The sequence below is a fragment of the Pteropus alecto genome, unplaced genomic scaffold, assembly GCF_000325575.1.
Source record: "Pteropus alecto unplaced genomic scaffold, ASM32557v1 scaffold313, whole genome shotgun sequence".
NCBI lineage: Eukaryota > Metazoa > Chordata > Mammalia > Chiroptera > Pteropodidae > Pteropus > Pteropus alecto.
Genome location: NW_006434832.1, coordinates 2,423,763 through 2,443,411, shown reverse-complemented (window position 1 = coordinate 2,443,411; position 19,649 = coordinate 2,423,763). Strand labels below are relative to the sequence as shown.

Sequence of the window (19,649 nt, the reverse complement as noted above, 5' to 3'; positions counted from 1 at the left end):
GAAACCTAGGATAAATTGATGGTCTGTTCTGTTGAGGCTATACAAGTCCCTAAAAATCCCCAATTAAAAAAAAAAAAAAAAGAATAACTCTTAGAACAGTAATAACTTACTCATTTTGAAAAGGTTATTAAAGTCTAAAGAAAAGCTGTAAGTTCTGAAGCTAACTTGAATTCCCATAGTAGTCATCATTCTGTTAGATTTGGAAACCTGCTTGTCCTAAAATAATCATTTGTGAGGCAATAACACTTATTCTTTTCACCCAAAAGAAACAGAAATAACACAGGAAGCACTAGGCAGCCTTAGGCCAATTCTTTTTGGAAAACACATTTAATTCACTGTTACACAACTCAAACAGAGGAGGTGGTTAGGAAGTCAGAAAGGCACTTAGGTCATTTCAACCAGGAATACTTAACAAAGAGAAGTCTCTTGAAATCTTGGATGGTCTAGGAATATCTGAAAAGTAAAGAACATGACTCCTTGTATGACAACTTCTCAGGAATGTTCAAAGCTTCCCATTATTGTCCGCAGACCCTGAGATTTGTGCCGCAGACCAGGGCACAAATAATCTCTTTGGGCTATATTTTCTGATGCCAAAATACTATTTAGATGTTCACCCCACATGATGCCAAAACTGACTGCTGTTTGTTCTGTCCTGAACTCAGCTATAGGTTCTCCCCACATACAGACAGCACTGGCTTCAATGCCTATGAGCCCCGTTCCAGAAGCTCAGACAGGATTCCTACTGATGTCTTCATCTTTTACATACCCATTCTTCCTCCTTTGATATAGTCTCTTCATATAAGCCATCCTATCTAAAGTCCAACTACTATGCTAATGGACTCTTGTCTCAGTAGCCAAAGGTTATAGTTAGGTTCTAAACTTCTTGGATTCCTTATCATCCCTCCCCATTCCCTTTTTATCCTCACACTACATTACCATCCCCTACAGTAAAGGGTAATCCATGGTGAGACAGGGCTCGGTCATTTGCCCCATTCCTAATTCCAAGGCTTACTCTCAAGGTTAGCACCTGGATACAGGATACACATTTCAGCTACTTCTTTTGGATTTCTCCTCTCTAATATGTGTGTGCAAATGAGTGCAAAGTGAACTAAGATATAAGAACTTATTGGAGCTTAAGTGCTACATCAGGAGATGTAACTGCTAACAAAAGTTGGAGAAGGGGCTCTAAGACAGGATAGAATGAGGTTTTTTTTCATTGAGAAAGGTGATATGGAATGACATCTGCTCTTGCCAAAGCCAGGTCTTTCAGATCTGCCATCTAAAAACACAAACAATATCAACATCCCACAAAATCTTCATTGCATGTTCAATATCACAGCAAGTCCCAGCATCTTAGAATGCTGACACTGAAAGAGACCTTCTAGATTGGCTGGTCCAAACCCATCATTTTTCAAACTAGAAAAACTGAGCCTCAGGGAAAAGAAAGTGACTTGCTTTAATTAAGGTTAAAGATTCCTTAGCTATAACAATGAGGCCAGGACTTAGATTTTCTGATCATCAGACCACTGTTTATAGGCCCTTCCTTTTTTCTTGTAGGTTGGGGGTGTTTGTTAATGTTGAATGAATGGAAACACCAATAGAGTCACTGCTATTGTTAGAAAAAAAGAATAGCCACTTTCCCTCCCCCTCAGGGAAAAGTCCAGCATGTCCATGCACCCATCGCCACAGACATCCAGGATGACAGAGCCCATGACCGGGCAATCATGAGCTATGAATGATGCTAAGTAGGGCTGTCTGTATCCAGCCTAAGTCTGTGTGGATTTTTCCTCCTCTCCTTCTTTGTCATCAGATAAAATTACAAATATAATACAAGTGTGTTTCTATACATATCCTTTGGTTTAAGTAAGCCTCATCATGGTTTCAGGTGCCCCAATGAGAAAAATAAAATAAAACTGTACTTGTGGCCTCTCAGATTAATGACTGAGTTAAAATGAGGTTGCCCAGCCCACAAGAGAAAAGGCCACACAGGCTGATACAACTGGCCCATCATTCTACCCTGGCACTTATGCCCAGCAGACTCGGAGACCGTGGGAATGACTCCTTCACAAGACATCCCAGAGGTAGATAAATGCAGTTGGCCCCATAGATGGACACAGCACATAGAAGCACAAGATTGGATGTGCGGTGGTGTCTTGGACAAGGGGCAGAAGGCCTGAAGGGCGGGCCAGACCCCTGGCTCTAACCATAGCACCCTCCCTCAGAGGCCAAGCTTTCAGTCATGTAGTAAATGTCAACAGCAGTGAGAGCGTGGGAGTAGGAGGTAAGAAGTGGTGCTGGTCTAAGGGTGAAACATATCTAAACAAATCTCTAGGGTGGAGCTGCCAATGGGGCAAATCTGAAGGGTGATGATTATGAACGGGGGGGCCCTAGCACATTCTCCCAAGCCATGCGTGGCCCCCGAGTGGCCCTGCCATCATCTCTTGCAACAGATCAAAGAATTAAGTAGCAAGGACTCCCCCTATGAGAGAACCATGCTGGACTAAGGTGATGGAAAAGGCACAGACTCTGATGGTTCAACTCTCCCCTGATTTCTCCTTCAGCCTGAGGGAAAGGGAAGGAGATAGAGGTACAGATGACACAACAAGGCTGCAAAACCCAGCAGTTTCTACCATAGCTGCTGAGAGTCAGGCTCAAGAACCATAAACTCAGGATAGAGTCTGGGTCTCTTTTTCTGGAACAAGAGGCCTCAGCGCTGCCCTTCTCTTCAGGGAGAATGGCCCGTGAAGGAAAGCTGGCTTCTCACTGAGGTAATGAAGAACACCCACTCAGCTACCTAGGTCATCTTCAGGAGGTGAAGCAGGAAGAATGTGAGGTGTTCTGAGGACAAAGGCTGAGGAGCTCTGCTTATCCAGGACACGTGACAAGCTTTAAATTATACATTCCCCCTCACGCAGCACACTCACACGCACACATGCACAGAGACCCACACTTCCACTCACTGACATTCTCCCAACCCACCCCACTCCAAGCCCCCAATCCCACCCCACAGATATTGTCTCCTGTAAACACGACAGCAGAGATGCCCACAATCCTGGGACAGTCTGATAGTGATCGGAGGACGACTACTTTGCCATTAAGTGCCCCGGTAGGTGATGTTGGTGAAGGTGGATGTGGCTTCTTTATACAGTGGGTTGTTGGCCTGCAAAGAGAACAGAAAAGTGTCTTATAGTGAATTCTCAGTCATTCTCTACTTTCACGGCTTATGTTTCATCTGAGATGTTTGCCCAAGACATCCTCTCTGGGATATAGCTTCAATGAATAGCTTAATGCTCATGTTCTCACACATTCACTCTTATGATGGGAATGGTTAGGAAATAAGAGGAAAGAGAAAGTGAATACCATTCTGCCACTATTTCTAAGGAGTTAAATTCGGCCCATTACTTTTTGGTGATCCCCTAATATTTCAGTATAGCCTTTCGCCATCATCTTCTATTTCCTCCCTCTCTTCCACCTCTCTCTTTTACCCTTCTCCCCTTTTTCCTTTATTGTGATCATGCTGAAGGGTATGGGCAGGGGAGAGAAACGTAGAAGATGATGGTTGGAACATAGAAGACAGCTTTTGCTCAAATAATTCTGAATATTTTCTCATCTCATCTTCAAGCACTACCCACAAACTGTCATGTCAGAAGGAAAAAAGTAAGGCCCTCATTAGGTTTCCCAAATTATTTTCTAATGTAAAGTGACAAATCCTATAAGGTCTGGTAGTCCTTACTGGCAGCTTCAAGAAACACAACATGTTCTCATGTGCCTCAGAGGTTCAACGTTTCTACACTGTCTGAACAGAAACATCTCAGTTTTTTGGGAAACCTTATACAAAGGCCTGAGGTCACCACTCAATGGGAACAAACTTGTAGCCTAACCTTGGACAATCAGGGAGTCAAATGGCCATGTGGAAGGTCCAGGAAAAAAGCTGAAATGTAGATGAGCCAAAAGAGAATAGAGGAAAATTAAGTATATAGAAGGTTTTCAAAAATGCTTGCTTGGATTCAATCAGGATAAACTGCAGGGAGCACAAAAGTGGAGTCTGATTTGAGAGCTATCATCATCACAAGAGGAAAAAGGAGAGAATGAGATGGAATGACATCCTGCCACTATTTCAAGGCTGACGCAAAAAGGAATAACCTAATTCCCTTCCACTTCTCTGTGCTCAGTTTCCCTACCTACAAAATGGGTATAACGTTGCCTACCACATAGGGTTGTTACAGGGATGAAATAAGTTAATTCATAAAGAGCATTTAGAACAGTTCCTGGTACATGATGAATCTTAAGTAAATATTAGCTATCATTGTACTTTTTCTGCTGGTGTTTAATACTTTAAACTCCATTAGTATGTAATGTATTATATCTTCTCAATGTAAGATTCTCAAGCTTGTCTTGTCACCCTCAATTGGAGAATATTTCCTTTCCATCTCTTCACAGTGTTCAGAGCAGAATTGGGCCCTATCCGTGCTCGGTCAGTACTCATTGACGTGGCTGTGGTCACTGGGTGGTAGAGAGAGAATCTCGTGGTTTCCGGGAAGCAGAAGGACAGAGGGATAGTTAGACTATCTCCCAATTTCCATAAGAGAGGCTAATCGGAAAACTACAGTGCTGGCCGAACCTGGCTGCCCTAAGTATCTGCTCTGTCCATTCAGGCTCCCAAATCAATGACTTAAGAAAATGCCCAGCCCAAACCAGCCCAATCTCTTACCGTGTCCCATTTTGCTCTGGCTCGCTCTTCCTCAAATTTTGCAAATTCCTTCCGATCATGAATGGTAATGAGGAGCTTCCAGATGAGCAGAGTAGCAAGGCCGATGAGCAGAATGGCCCCCATCACTGAAAGCAGGACCACTAGGATGTCGGGGCCCTTGGGACACTCTGTTAGGAGAGAACACAGAGCAGGGTGGCTGTGAAAGGAGCAGGAATCACTCGAAGTAGCTATAAATAAGATCTTCTTGACAAAGTAACAAAGTACTAGAAAATTCTCTGAAGGAAAAAGGACTTATAAAATACATTAACTATTTATTAAAATGGGGGGGTGCTATTTTTAGGATAGCAATAATCTGTCCTGAGTGGTTTAAATCAGATTTGGTGAGCTGGCCAGTCGCTGGCAGAATCTGGCCTACTGTGTGGTTCACACAGTGTTTATCAAAAATTTGATTTTGATGGCATGTTTCAATAATCAGGAGGTTCTTCCCCCTAAAATTTTAGGTTCTTCTTCTTTAAAAAAAAAAAAATCAAAAGATCTACGAACACTGAACCTATACTCTTACAAGACAACAACAGGTTGGAACCAAGGAGCCCCTGCCGCTTTTAGATGGGACATGTTTTCTAGCTGACCAAAGTCCTCACCACTCTCTTTTCTCCACTAAACAGAGGCAAAGTGTGACTTGTCATTGAGTCTGTGCTACTATGGGCTCTGGAGCCAGACTGTCTGGATTTGAATCCTGGCTTACCACTTACTTTGCTATGTGACATTCAATCAATTATTTAACCTTTCTGGGTGTCTGTTTCTCCGTCTTTAAAATGGAGGTAGTAATATCACTGACTTCAAAAACTTGTTATGAGAAATAAGGAAGTTAAAGAACTCCGTGCCTGGCATAGAGTCAGTGCTCAATAAATATCAGCTACCGTTGCTACTGGTGTGCTCGTTGTACCTGGCTATCTTTACCAATTTATTTACCTGGCTCCTATAGGTGCTTGAATTAGTTACCCTTATTCAGATATTTTCATCCCTGAGGACTGAGAACCTAATGACCTTTTTAGCATACTTAGAGACCAGGCGGCCTGCCAACCAAGACAATATTTTGGGTTCCTTCCCAAAATATTTAGTCATCTAAAATCCTAACCCTATTGAGAGCCAACTTCCTGTTCAACCCCAGTCAACCACCAACAGACAGAGGTGCATCGCCCCTCCGAGGGCTAAGATAAGTATGCTCAGCAGAGCTCTGCTTCCTATAACCCACAGGTGTCTGATGGATGACCTCACTCCCGTAACTTCTCAGGTATTATGTAATTAGGTGTTTGTATATATGGGTATTGATGGGTCTGGAGAGGGGGGGTCACACCCACTTTCCACAGTCTCCCAACTCCTTGTCTAAACATACACCCTATGCTCACCACACACTACCCAAAAACAACCACCACCACAAACCCAAGCTGGCATTTTCCCAAGCCACCAAATTACAACCTGTCTACAATTAAAGGAACGCCTAGAGAAAGGCTGTGAGCTTCCAGTGTCTGAGTTCCCAGGAGTGAAGGGCCCCAGTTCTTCTGGGAAAAGCAATTATGAATTCTCTGGAAGACTGAGGTCGGGCTGACCCTTAAATCTCGAAGTGAAATCTCTTCAATTCTGCATATCAGTGTGGGCAAGACAGATAGAATGCCAGGGGGACTTGGGGTGGCAGGGTGGGGTTGGGAGGAGAAGAAGCTGTTAACCATTTGTCCTGAAAGGAGTAGATGGCAGGCTTCCTGAAGACGAGATCAGGTGGTCTCTGAAGAGCCCTCCCAGCCACAGTGATGAGGACCCATGACAAGGTCAGGAAAAATTGGGTAGAGCCAGCAGATTTGACAAACAAAAGTATAGAAAGTCCAGTTAAATTGGAATTTCAGATAAACAATGAATAACTTTTCAGCATAAGTATGTACCAAATATTGCATGGGACATACTGCACTTTAACAGGCAACCCTATCTGAGAGTGATGAGAGCCCAGCTCAGGGCTAACCCCAATTAGCCAAGCCAAATTCCTTACTGCCCTGCAGTGGCTCGGCCCTTCAAAGAGAGCATCTGCAAAGGTATGAGTGGAGGAAGAGAATGAAAATAATCTCCTCCTATATTCCCAGACCCCGGATGCTACATTCTACTCGAAGCCATAGTCCCTGAAAATGGTTAGGGGGTGAAAAAAGAGGCAGAACCTGGAATTCCAGCACAACAATATATGAAATGTGGGTCTGGATCCAATCTCCTAATGTGGAAGAAGGGGCCGACTTCCTGTTCAACCCCAGTCAACCACCAACAGACAGGAAGTCAGCTCTCAATAGGGTCAGTAAAATTACCCCACCCCCAGGGGTTATTTGTATCATCCCAGGTTATCATCATCTTTATCAACTCCAGGTAGTAGATTCCAGTCTCAGAATACCAGGCCAAAAGATTTTGGTAAGTGATACAGCAGGAGCACCAGTAAGGATTATTGTAGCAAAGAGACGAAGTAACATGAAACCCAAAAGTAAGAACACACCGCCCTTCAGAAATGAGAAGGGACGAAGCTACCGAAACAGTGGATGTGGAAAATCTGTGGAACATGTTAACACAGATAGAGGGCAAAGTGTGAGGAAGTTGTGGCCAAATAATCCACATCTGTTCTCCACAGATACATACCCAGGCTCTTCCCTCCCCTCTTCCCAGTGTCAGGTTTCCCTTGAGTCACTAAATAAAACTAAGGTGATGCCTTTTCTTTCCCTTCCATTTCCCTTATGAAGGGTGAGAGCTCCAGGAAAGGCTGATGAACAACATCACAGATGGGGGCACCATGCTCTTCTTGGTGTCATAGATGTAAGAGTCTTTTTTCTATCTTCATTCTCTTCCTTCTCCAAGCAGCCAAACCTCTAACAGATATCAAGATGTATATAAACCTGCCTGTCTCCTAGAAATAATCAGTTCTATTAATTCATTCACAAGCCACTTATTCAGTAACTTCTCTGCAGATGACTGAGCCAAGTATGGGGATGTAACAGTGGATAAAACAGACAGTTCCTATGTTCATGGAGCTTACGGTCTACTGAGGGAGACAAGTGATTAAAGAAGCAATTTGATAGTGTGATCAAGGCCCTTCTAAGAAAAGCATAGCTGTGATGAGAATCAAACAGGCGCTCCAAACCTAGCCAGTGGAATGGAGGCTAGAGGATGTCTGAGAAGGCTCATTGGGAGAAGCGACATGTCTAAAGCAGAGGCGTTAATAAAGAACCAGGATCACTAATAAAGAACACAGAGGCATTTTGTAAACAGAGCCTGACCCCTTCTTTTAATGGTCTATGGCTGCTTTCCTGCTAATATGGCAGAGCTGAGTGGTCACAGCAGAAACCATATGGCCCGCAGAGCCAAAAATATTTAACATCTGGCCCCTTACAGAAACTTTGCTGGTCCCTGGTCTAAAAAATGATTTGAAGAAATCCCTATAGCTGTAAAGAATGTCAAGTAACCAACCAATTTAGCCTCTGCCTTCGCAGATTGTTCCTTCACTCCCATAAGTTCTTGTCCACCCCCAACAGTATCACGGCCCTTATCCCTCTGCAGTGTCATGATCAATACACATGTCTGTCTCCCCCATGGTCTGTGAGTGCCACATCTGCCTTATTTATTATTATATTCATAGCCCAGTGCCTGATATATAAGTACTCAAAAATGTTTTCTAAGGATTCATATCTTGATCTGTCATTTAACGGAAAGGAAGGAGATAAAGACGGTAAGGAAAAGCAAGCAAGTCTACTGTGTTGGATGGTGACAAACCTGTAGCTGGTCTGTGTATGATGGCAAGAGCCTCTCCTGCACCTAGAGGGTCTTGAGAGCAAGCATTGTTTTCAGTGCTCAGGGCAGCCTTGGGATGGCACCTCAAACCTTTCACCACATCTTGTGGTGAACCTGGTAAGATCACCATCTCAAACCATCAGGCCTTCCTCTGAAGCAACAAGCAGGTTGCTCTTAGCAACCATTTAACCTTTAGTAGAGCAGAAGCCTTGTGCTGAAAAGTCCTAGAATTTAAATTCCTTACTTCTTAACACTATCACCTCAAAAAAAATGCCATGATATACTTTGTTCCTTCGTGGGATCCATATTGATCTTCTTCTTCTCCTTACATACCTTTTTATTTTTTCTATCTCCTTAATTAGCAAGTTACTTTCTCGCTAATATTTGTATTTATATAACCCTCACACCCAGATAACAAGCCTTAACTTATCACTTGTAAGGTCAGGCTTAACCTGGCTATTTGGTTTAAGAGGCATGATGGATGGAAATTACTGCCTAACATGGTTCTCCCTCTCTCTGGGGGAAGGGCCAAGGGCCCTTAGGGCTCACTCACCTGGCTCTTCTACCACATATAGGATAGACTTTCCACTGGAGTCTTCATAGTACTGGAACCTGATGACACAGTCATCCTCATTCTTATAGGTACAATTCACTGCATCCTTGCCAGTGTCCTCTGGGAGAGGGAGAAAAATGGGAGAATGAAGAATGGGTCAATTACTGGAAGATGGGACCACCCCCAAACCTTAGTCATGGGATTTCTGGGAAAATATGCAACAGGAAACCCTATGCTTGACATTAGGCAAGATGCCTAAATTTGAGATGGCTGTCGTACCTGGCAACTGCCTCCATATGACCCTGACTGATATATTTTGTTCCTCACAGGCTGTTTTTGGTTCTTATTCCTTCCTCTGAAAGGGACATGACATAATAGTATTACACAATCTGCTTCTACCACCTACCAGCTGTGTGATCTTGGGTGAGTTACTGGACCTCATTGAGTCCCTCTTTCTTCATCTATAATGATACCTTCACCTCATAGGGTTGGTTGAGAATTAAATGGCATAAAGTAAACAGTGAGTGTTCCCTTCCCTTTCCTTTCTCCGCTTGCTCAATGATTCTCAATAGTTTGTTTATTCAGCCCTCATGATTCCTCTGTTTCTGCTTCTGATCCAGTGTTCCCCTTGAGAACCATCCTTTCTTCTGACTCCCATTATGTTTTGTTGGTTTCATCCCTTCTCATTCTAAAATCTGTGACTCTGACAGTGGAACTATGGATTATGCTCTACCAGCTGCACTATGCCCTACACTGATGAAACTGATAGATAAAACTCACACATGATGAGATTAAGCAAATGTGACAGGGTCACACAGTAAATAAGTGATGGAGCAGGACAGGCACATGAGCCTCAAAGCACAGCCTACAGACTTTAACTCAATAAGTTTTTAGTAAACCAGTGGTATTCTAGTACCACAGAAAGAGTAAAAATTTTAAGATTTGGTTCAAATCTTAACTCACTGCTAATTTGCTTGGGTAAGTACTTAACTTTCCCAAGATTCAATTTCCTCATCCTCAAAATGAAGATAATAGTACTACACTTCTACTTTACCAGGTTGTTGGGAAAAGAGTAAGATAATGTGCATGAAGAGATACTTTGATAAACTTTTACAAGTTATATAAAATTCCATGCAAATAAGCATTTATTTTCTTGATTACCATGGGGTGGGGGGAGGGGTTTAGAAGTACTTACCAACTAACTTTAATACCCATCTGGTCTAGATAATAAAAATCTCACATCTCAGCAGCCTCTCCTCCCTAAACTAATCACAGGAAGCACAGTCTCCTCTGAAGGAAAGATTGTCTCCTCCAACTCAGTCCTCAAATCACTACCCTTACTCCAGACCCATTTCCGATATTTGCCAAAAGGTCCAGAGATCTGGCTCTTTTCCATAAGACCCCTTCCCAGAAGCTGACTGACCAGCTTTGTCTTACTGTAGCTCTCACTCAAAACGTGTTTCCTACCTTCGTAGGAGATTACTATCTCCAGAGAGACTGACATCTCCCGGTCACCACCCAGTGCCTACTTGGCTCAAATGACTACATTAGATGTGCTGACAGCAGCAAAGATCATATCCCTTTAAGTCAAGATGAAGAACAAACAGAATAATTACAGGCAAGTTTTGCTTCTCACTGTATTTCTGTCTTATTCCACAAGGGGCTCCTGAGAGCCAAAAAGGCTTCAGGATAACGGTTTTGGCTACAAATGCCTAAGGGTGAAGGTTTTCCTCCAAACCAGCAAAGCTGAATGCTGGGCATTCTTAGTTAAGTAAACTTAGTAAATGCTTACTAGCCCACTAAGCTAAGACTGTCATGGGCAACTGCTTTCCCACTCTGTGCCTCAGTTTCTTCATCTATAAAATGGGGTGATTCTCTTCTTGAGGAGGTAAAGTTAGGGTTGCCTGATTTATCCAAGTTATTTGTGTGGTGACAAAACAGTCACGGAGACATAGAGGACAGCACAGGGAGCACAGTCAATATGATCATAGCGGCTGTGTGTAGTGTCAGATGGGTACTAGAGTAATCGGGGGATCACTGCATCAATTATATAAATTATATACAGTCTACTGTACTGTATACCTGAAACTAAAATTTTAAAAAAAAAAAGTTATTTGCAGGGTCTTGCTGAGTCTGTGGGCTCTGGGAACAGAAATGGGAGGGTCTGCTGAACAAATTAGTAGAGGTGCAAGGGACTCTCAGGGAAGGCGGTTTTTATTAAGTGCCTACTCTGCATCAGGCCTGCAGGACATGCCTTCGAGGTCAGAACTACTCTTTCACCTTACAGGTGAGAGGTGAATAGTTTCCATGACTAAACCGGGAAAACCTGGAACCTGGGCGTGCAACTCGAAGACACGCTAAACTTACTGAGCTCCTTCACAGACTCGATCTCATCACGACAGTAACTGTTGCAGGTATTTTCCTCGAGCAGGGTTCCCCGGTTGAACTTCTTACACTCTACACACTCCCTGAGGAAGGAGTACACCGGGATTAAGGTGAGGGAAGGGCAACCCTGAGAAGGTTTCAGTTTGGCTTTGACCCCCGTACCCCAGGAAAGCTGCTCCACCTCAGAAAACACACACATAGAAACATCTGTGAGACAATCCTGGGGGCCCAGAGAGTCACGTCTGGAGTTCAGGGGTGGAACTTGTTATGTCTCGTCCAAGACTGTGACAGGAAGGTGAACCCTATTGCACATCTGGGAACCCTAAAGTCATAACTGGCCACATAGTGTGGGGGCCCAGTGCAAGATGAAAATGCCAGGTCCCTTGCTCAACAATTACTAGGAATTTCAGGACAGGGACAGCAGAGCATTAAACGAAGGGTGGGGCCCTTCGAAGCATGCGGGGCTGTGCACTGCTCGGGTTGCATGTCTGTGAATCAAACCCTGATTGAAGTAGAAAGAGAAATGGCAGTGCCACCGACCCGGGCTGACAGGGGCTTCCTCTGACCACCAAACAAGTGGCGTTTGTACTGGTGAACATCCCTGTTTCGCATGGTATGTTTCACAACTCCAGCCCACATCTCCCACAGAATCAGAACATCAGCACTGGGACGTTCCCCGGAAATTATCTGGTTTAGCCTTCCTCCCAACTCAGGGTTCCAGGAGAAGGGTTTCTTCCTCCCAACTCAGGCCACCCTAGGAGAAGGGTTTCTCCAAAGGAGTCTAGCTGGTATGAGTTTGGCTCCACCTCCAACTTTCCCCAAAGTTTTCGATAAAAGAAGAAACCTGGCCTTATGGCTAGAGTGGACTCCTCTCCCTAAAGCTTTGGTGAGTAAGAGAGCGAACCTGAACAGTTGAAGGTTCTAGTCTGGGGGGCCCTCTCCAACCACTCCCCTGCCCAGACACCCAACTCTCTCCAACTCATTTCTCTGCCCACTCACTTCTTAAAGGTGCAGGCATCAGGGCAGGTGGGACACTTCTCACAGGTGTTCCCGTAGGAGCCTGGCTGGATGCAGATGCAGCTGCCACATTCACACTTGCCCCGGCCGCTGCACAGCAGCCCATTACTGGACATGCAGGTGTCCGTGCGTGTGGTACAGTTGCAGTAGTAGCCGGTCCAATCGGAGTCACACAGGCAGTCCCCACAGCTGCACTGGCCATGTCCTGAAAACACACAGCCCATGGAGGCAGACCAGCTGGAGAGGGTCCCAGCCCATGACAGCAGCTCAAGCCTCTTTCCACCTCTCATCACCCTCCTCACATTGCCACACATTAGCCAGCACACTGAACTGTTCACCAGCTTCTACACTAACCTTGTATCCTCATGCTTCTATTCATGCCGCTCCCTCTTTCCAGGTGCTTTTTCTTCCTGTGATCACTACCAAACTCCCCCTCACCCTTTAAGGCTCAACTTAGATGCTCCTTCCTCTCTGTGACTTTTTCTGACCTCCCCAGGCCAACTCAACTGTCCGCTCTTGTGTTCTCCCAGTACCTATAGAGCCCTCTATTTCAGCCTTATGTTCAAATGTGCTTGCCTGTTTCTCTTTCTAGATTGTGATCGCCTTGTTGGGAGAATACATATCATATTAGTTTCTGCATCAATAATGATTAGCATATCACCTGATATAGAATAAGCATGCAATTAATGTTTATTTATTTATTTTATTGAGCTCATACCACACGCTGGGCACTGGAGATTCAGGCAGGGTCCCGACTTTCATGGAGGTTACACACACACATTCACCAACATGTGCCCTGTGTTGTATTGTCATATTATTGCAAGGAGCCATCGGCCCTGGTAGTAAAGACCTATTTACTTTACTACCTGAGTATAGGAATGGAAGACAGAGGCTGGGATTGAGCTGGCATTAACTCTCGATGCTATATTCCCCTAATATTCACTTAAAAAGGCTTTAAAACTTGGCTCTTAAATCCTGCAGAAAGGTGACTCATTCCCTAGGACTCTGAATCAGGAAGAACTGGATGAATAACAAAAATCTGATTGTTAATCAGAGGAAAGGCAGGGAGCAGAGGGGAAGTAATCTGAATTGGCCTGCAAACCAGGCCACTGTGCAAGCAGATGGGCCCCACGCTGCTGGAGAGGAGGGTGGTACAGGCTCAAACAGCCATGAGCTGGCACTTCCTGCTCTCCAGTGACCCCCAGTGGGTCTGACTAATGTCTCTTGGCCACTACGGGTCTCTCTGCCAGTGAGCCTCAGACCATCGTCTAGTAGCCACACTAGAATTCAAGACTCAGACACACTTTCACTGCCTTGGAAAGAAATGTCTGTTTCCCAGGAAGGATGGGAAACACAACCTGATCTGCCCTAGCTGCCCAGTACATCTTCAGTGTGTTGCACCTGAGCCGGCAGAAAGGTAGAGAAAGAAGAAAGATTGCATTTTGAGCTCGGGTTCTATAGAAGTAGAGCTCATGGTGAGGATTCTTGTTCAAGTGACTTACTGGGGAAGGAGAAGGGAGGGTGGGAAGCAGGACAGGGCAAGAGCGGAAAGCTGGCAGGAATGTGGTTTCAGCTGGAGAATCCTTTCAGCCGGATCCCGCGGTGGGCTCCGGAGCATGGATGGCACCACAGAGCTAGCCCCAGCTTTCAGACAAAGTGACTGGCCTTGTGTAACCCCTTACCCATCAGTCACTGGCCAAGGTCTGAGGGCAAGACAGCTCCTGTCAGCTGAAGATAATGCTCCAGAGAAGGGGCAGCTGTGAGCTATTAAGAGCAGCCCTAACAGCAGCTGGGGGGAGGGTGTGCCAGTCAGCAGAGTGGGACCCCACAGTGTCCACTACACCCCACTTTTGGCCGTGGCTCCTAGACAAGGAAAGGCCGACCCCACAGAGGTCTGGCAGCACTCAGAGGCCTTCAGCCTCCGCAGAAAACTTTGTCCCATAGTGTTTCCTTTGTAAAGCTAAACAAAGTGATCTTTGAGAAGACAGTCTGCCAGGCCAGCCGGAGTGAGGCTGGGAGTGGAAGTGGGAGGCCAGAGCCATCAGGCTGACCCCAAGCCTTGGCAGGGTCAGCCCGTACAAGGAAGCCACAGTGTGGTAATGTCGCAGGACTGGCACCCCTCCAGCAACAGGGCGGCTGAGCCTGGGTTCACAGGAAAGTCAGAGGGGTGGGGTGAGAAATGAGGAGAAAGTGTAAGAAAGAGGAGGGAAGCAGGGAAGGAGGCGGTGGGATGTAGGGGAAGAGGAAAGGGAGGAGGCGGTGTTTCCGGTCAGAAGGAATGTAATCACTCTCTAAAACTTGACCTTCTGAGTGCTTATTTATGAACCAGCCCCTCCTTTGACATCCCACCTCCTCCGTGAAGCTGCCCAGGCCTCCTCTGTCCACAGTGAATCTCCCCCTCCAGTGGACTCCTATAATACTTACTCTGGGATCCGGCACTTTCTGCCTCATCGGTGAATTATCCTTAGGTAGGTTAATGAAAGGCAACACTGTCTTATTCGTGCCTCTCTATCCCACAGCACTACAGGACACAGCACAGAACCTGGCTCACTGTGGGGCCTGATCAATTTGCGTTCGTGGATGTGGCAGGTGGAAGAGTCTCTTGAGGACACGATGCACACTCCTTATGTTTGAGGCAGGGTGCTGATACTATATGCAAGACCACACTTCCAGTGGGGAGGGGGGAGGGGGGAGGCCAGGGGCTAGAGAAATGGCCAAGCCATAGAGCTCGTGTCTCATGGGCCCCCACTTGTAACAAAGAACAGACCAAAGGCCAACAGCTCTGGGAAGGGACAATGACAAGCTGGGCTATAAGCTCTGAGAGGTCAGGGATGATGCACGACCCTTGTTCACCCATATGCACCAAGTGCCTGGTACAGGGCAGGTGCCCAACAAGTGCGTAGCCCCAAGTACCTATCACTGGAGAATATGATGATGGCACCACAGGGTTTAGACCTGAGGCTGGTGGGCATCCAGCCCCCTTGCAGGAAGTGGAGGAGGGAAGTCTGTGAGAGGTTACAGTGGCAGCCTGGGGTTCCCCCATGAATTAGGCTGCAACATATTGAGGACCAACTGTTCTTGCATCAGTGGGAGGAAGGAACTGGGGCTGCCAAACCAGGCAGCTTTGTTCTGTGGCTTCAGTGGGGCCGGCAGCCAAAGGAAACACACGCACTCTGGCTAGGATCTCTCCCATACTACCTCGCACCGGACCAGGAACAATCAGGCCATGGAGGCCTAATGGACCTCCCTCCGTCCCCGGCGTCCCCAGTAGGCTATCTGTAGACCTCTCCTAGGGCAACCCTCTCCCTCTCAGTCTCAACCTTTCCCCCATGGGTCTCCCACGTCAAGCTTACTTATTCTTTTCGGTATTTTGAATAGGATGTAAATACTATTAAATATTAAAATGAGCTGAAATTCCTGCCCCATCCCCCAGTTTAGACTGTTGTTTGTGTGTGTATGCCTGTGTATACCTGATCTCTCTCCCCTAATTTCCGATACCATTTTTCTCCAATCTCTCTCTCTCAAATTCTGTTTGCGTGAGTAAAGGAAATAATGTTGTAGGCAATAAAAAGGAGCCATTCATATATTGCTTAGGCATGCTTTAGAATGACTCAGATTTACCTTTCTAATCGAGCCTTTTTTAAAGGCTGATGGTAAAATGAACATCTCGGTGGGTTAGGTCAGCTGATTAGAACCCCCATGCCAACCAAGGTCATGCACTTGGTCACCATAGAAGCCATTTATCATCTCTGTTTGGCCACACAATATACCCATAAAGCAGTCCCAATCAATTTGCAAATGTCATAACAAGAGCAATTAAGCCACAATAATTCTAGCCCAGCAAAAATCTACCCCCAGTGCCCAAGCTGCCTATTTGCCTCGGTGTGTCAGCAATTAAAAACTACCTTAATATCCGCTTGACTTCTTCTAGCTGGGGAAGTACCCCTGGAGTGGTCTTTGGGACAAAGGAAAACCAGTTTGAGATTATCAGCAGGCCTCAAGATTTTACTGAATTTTGTAATGAGAAGGACAACAATCTAATATGCAGGTAAAAAGACTCAAAATCATAATCTCAATCAGTGGGCTGGGACTCTCTATGGCAATGCTATTCAATACATATCTGTGCTGCGCAACATAGCAACACTAGCCATATGTGACTCCTAAGCAACAGAGGAACTGAATTTTTAGTTATAAATTTAATTTACATTAAAATTTACTTAAATTTAATTAATTAATTAATTAATTTAAATTGATTAATCTAAATAGCTAACATGTGGCTAGTGGCTACCATATAGGACAAAAACAGACCTAGAACCCAAAAAAGTAATAGTAGTACCAATAGTGATAACAAAATAATGCCAACATTTAATAAGAGCTTACTATTTTTCAGTCATTCTTCCAAGTGTGCTGGCTCATTAAATGTGCTCCAATGTCTTGTATTACTAATTTCCAAGTCTTCACATAAAACAATTATTACTAACTTTGCTATATATTCTATGTCACCCATTTTCCAAATCTATAAATACCAAAACTTCAATTACCATCAGCCAATGATTTACTTTTTTTACCTTAAGAAGAGACTGGCTCATATCCTCAAAAAGATTTGGATCCAGTGACTTAAATACTAAGGGGAGAGCAGATGAAAGAAAAGACGAAAACTGTCTTCACCATCAAATTTCCCCGCTCCTCTCCACGCTATTCCAGGAGAGAAGCTCCCGTGTCCCTGTCCCCCCATGGGCGAGGACCTAGGGAGCTGAGGGGAATTACAGAGGACCTCATTTCTGTTTTCTGCCACTGGAGTGGAACACCATCTGCTCAGCTCTGCCCTGTGGGCCTTCCTGTGTCCGCCTCAAGCTCTGGCCTACATTTCCAGATGCTGCAGATGTGTGAGTATGTGTGGGTACCAGGAAGGGACATGTGTGCAGTTCTACTCACCCGAGCACATCTCCCCCTTGTAGCGGACACAGGAGAAGTCATCACACTCACAGTACTTGCCCGTGATCTTGCCAAAGTCACTGCTGTGGCAGACGCACTGGCCACAGAGGCACTCGCCCCGCTGGCTGCAGACTGGCTGGCCCTCTTGGGGGCTGCACTCATCCTGCTGCGAGGGGCGGTAGTCCTCTTCTGAGCACTCACACTGGGATCCCAGCCAGCCAGGCCCACAGCGGCACACCCCACACTCAAAGGTCCCATTGCCGTTGTTGCAGTGGCGGCTGTAAGGCTCGGCATGGGCCTGGCAGGCACAGTCACAGTCGAAGGTGACCTGCACAGTGAGACTGTCTTTAAAGCCCACAGGCTTGATGGCGAAGGACTTTTCCTTCTCCTGGGGGCAGCCACGCACCTTGGCCTCGATGCTGAAGCTCACCTGGATGGAAAGATCGCATTCAGACACAGGTGGACCCTCTTAACACTCCAGCCCCGAAGGGAAATGAGCAGTTCTCTGCCCTGCTCATTGTGAGTCTCATCCCCGAGTATCTATCACTATATCTATATGTAAGCTATCAATTATATACTCCTATATAATCCTCAGCCTTCCCACCACCAAGGTCTGCAAAGCAAAAGCAAGAGCCCTGGAATAGTTATGCAGTTGTGACATATCCGGCTGGGTACTGAGACCATGTGTTTACGGTTATGATATAGAAGGCTGGGTTTTTTTATTCCATATGTGAAATAAACCAATTCAAGCAGAACAGAATCCGTGATCTTGTGAACACTGTGCTCAGACCAGCTAAGCTAGCTGTACCGATTACGTAATATCACAGGACACACAGGGCACTCCTTTGCACCACACAATGCCACACAGTGGCCAACCACAGGCTCAGGATCTACTGTTCGATTTCCACATAACATTTCATCACGTGTGCAGGCCAGTGTTTCTTACATGGGATATGTGCCCATGTGCCTAGAATATATAGAAGGATGGATGGATATCTGGAGATAAATATAGATAATATGGCTAATATAGATATAGACCTGGATGATATGGATATAGAAATCCCCCTCTTTTCCTCTTTCCACTTCACCAACCCTTCTCCCCTTAGGCAGAAGCAGAGGAGAACCAACCTTTAAGAAAGGGAAGCCATAGAGAGACGGGAGGGGCAAAATGAACATTTACATTCTGAAATTACATCAGGGCAGGTATTTTTGCCTGTTCCATTTGCTATTGAATCTTTGGCACCTAGAACAAAGCCTGACACAAAGTCAGTGCTCAATAAATGTTAATAGAAGACACCTGCCGCTTTACCTTGTGGAGGAAAGAAAGGCACTACCATGGGGGAGGTCAGAAGCTGATTAGGGACTGAAGGTGAGAAATATTTTCGTTTGTAATCAACTGCGCATAAACAAACAGAGGTAACCTAAATGTAAGTTTTTTAAAATCCTGACAGAGAAGTTTGCTTAATAGAGAAGATTTAGGCAACAGAAGCCTCAGAGGAAAAGGTCGGCAGCTCCATTCCATCTAAGCTGTGATGACCTTAGGGAAGAAGGTCATCTGTAAGGGAAGGAAGGGGTAGGAACCCTCAGACACTCCAGGGCACAGACCAGGGTCAGAGTCTCAGCTTCAACCCCTGCCCAGCCCACCTCACCGTGTCTCCAATCTTGAGTCCAACACAAGACTTGAGGCCTGGGATGACCTCGTTGTTGAGACAAGTAGCATTGAAGGACAGAGACAACTCCTCAGGAAGGTCACGCACTTCCAGCTCTACTTTGGAGCGGATTTTCTAAGCAGAAAAGGGCAAAGAAAGAAAAAAAAAAATGGGCTGAGAGGAAATGGGTAGGAGCCAGTTCCATCCCAAGCAAAATCTACCAGGTGGCCTTGGGCTCGCCCTGGCGGTGCCAGATGCTGAGGTTCACGTGGAAGCTAACAGAGCACCCCCAGGAGCCTGTGACTTACTGTATTTCCCACTAGGACTTGCTCCCTGCCTCTTTCTCCACTTGTGTCTAGGTGAGTCCGAGTAAAATCTAAACCAACTACACCCTCCTGCAGGCCTCATGAACGCTCGAAAGGGAAGTGCGAATACTGGTCACCTCCGATAGTAGCGCTCTCTACCTAAATTTTAATCAACCTCACTCCCTTCCCCTCATCAACTCCCTCTTTCCTGTATTGTTGGAGCCCAGCTCTCCCTCACCCTGCTGTCTCCCAACCCCCAGTCGGGGCTCTACACCTTCCTC

At 45.6% G+C, this 19,649-nt stretch overlaps 1 protein-coding gene across 1 annotated transcript in view; it reads right to left on the bottom strand.

Moving 5' to 3' along the window:
• Positions 1 to 308: 308 nt before the first annotated feature.
• Positions 309 to 19,649, bottom strand: part of ITGB3 (integrin subunit beta 3) — a 32,908-nt gene continuing 13,567 nt past the window's right edge. The window contains exons 8-14 of the mRNA XM_006910177.3: positions 19,064 to 19,198; positions 17,415 to 17,844; positions 12,462 to 12,684; positions 11,445 to 11,545; positions 9,078 to 9,197; positions 4,712 to 4,878; positions 309 to 3,160 (exon numbers count right to left, since the gene is read on the bottom strand). Coding sequence (XP_006910239.1) covers positions 3,095 to 3,160; positions 4,712 to 4,878; positions 9,078 to 9,197; positions 11,445 to 11,545; positions 12,462 to 12,684; positions 17,415 to 17,844; positions 19,064 to 19,198 — 1,242 coding nt within the window. The 3' untranslated portion in view covers positions 309 to 3,094. The remainder of the gene's footprint in view (positions 3,161 to 4,711; positions 4,879 to 9,077; positions 9,198 to 11,444; positions 11,546 to 12,461; positions 12,685 to 17,414; positions 17,845 to 19,063; positions 19,199 to 19,649) is intronic.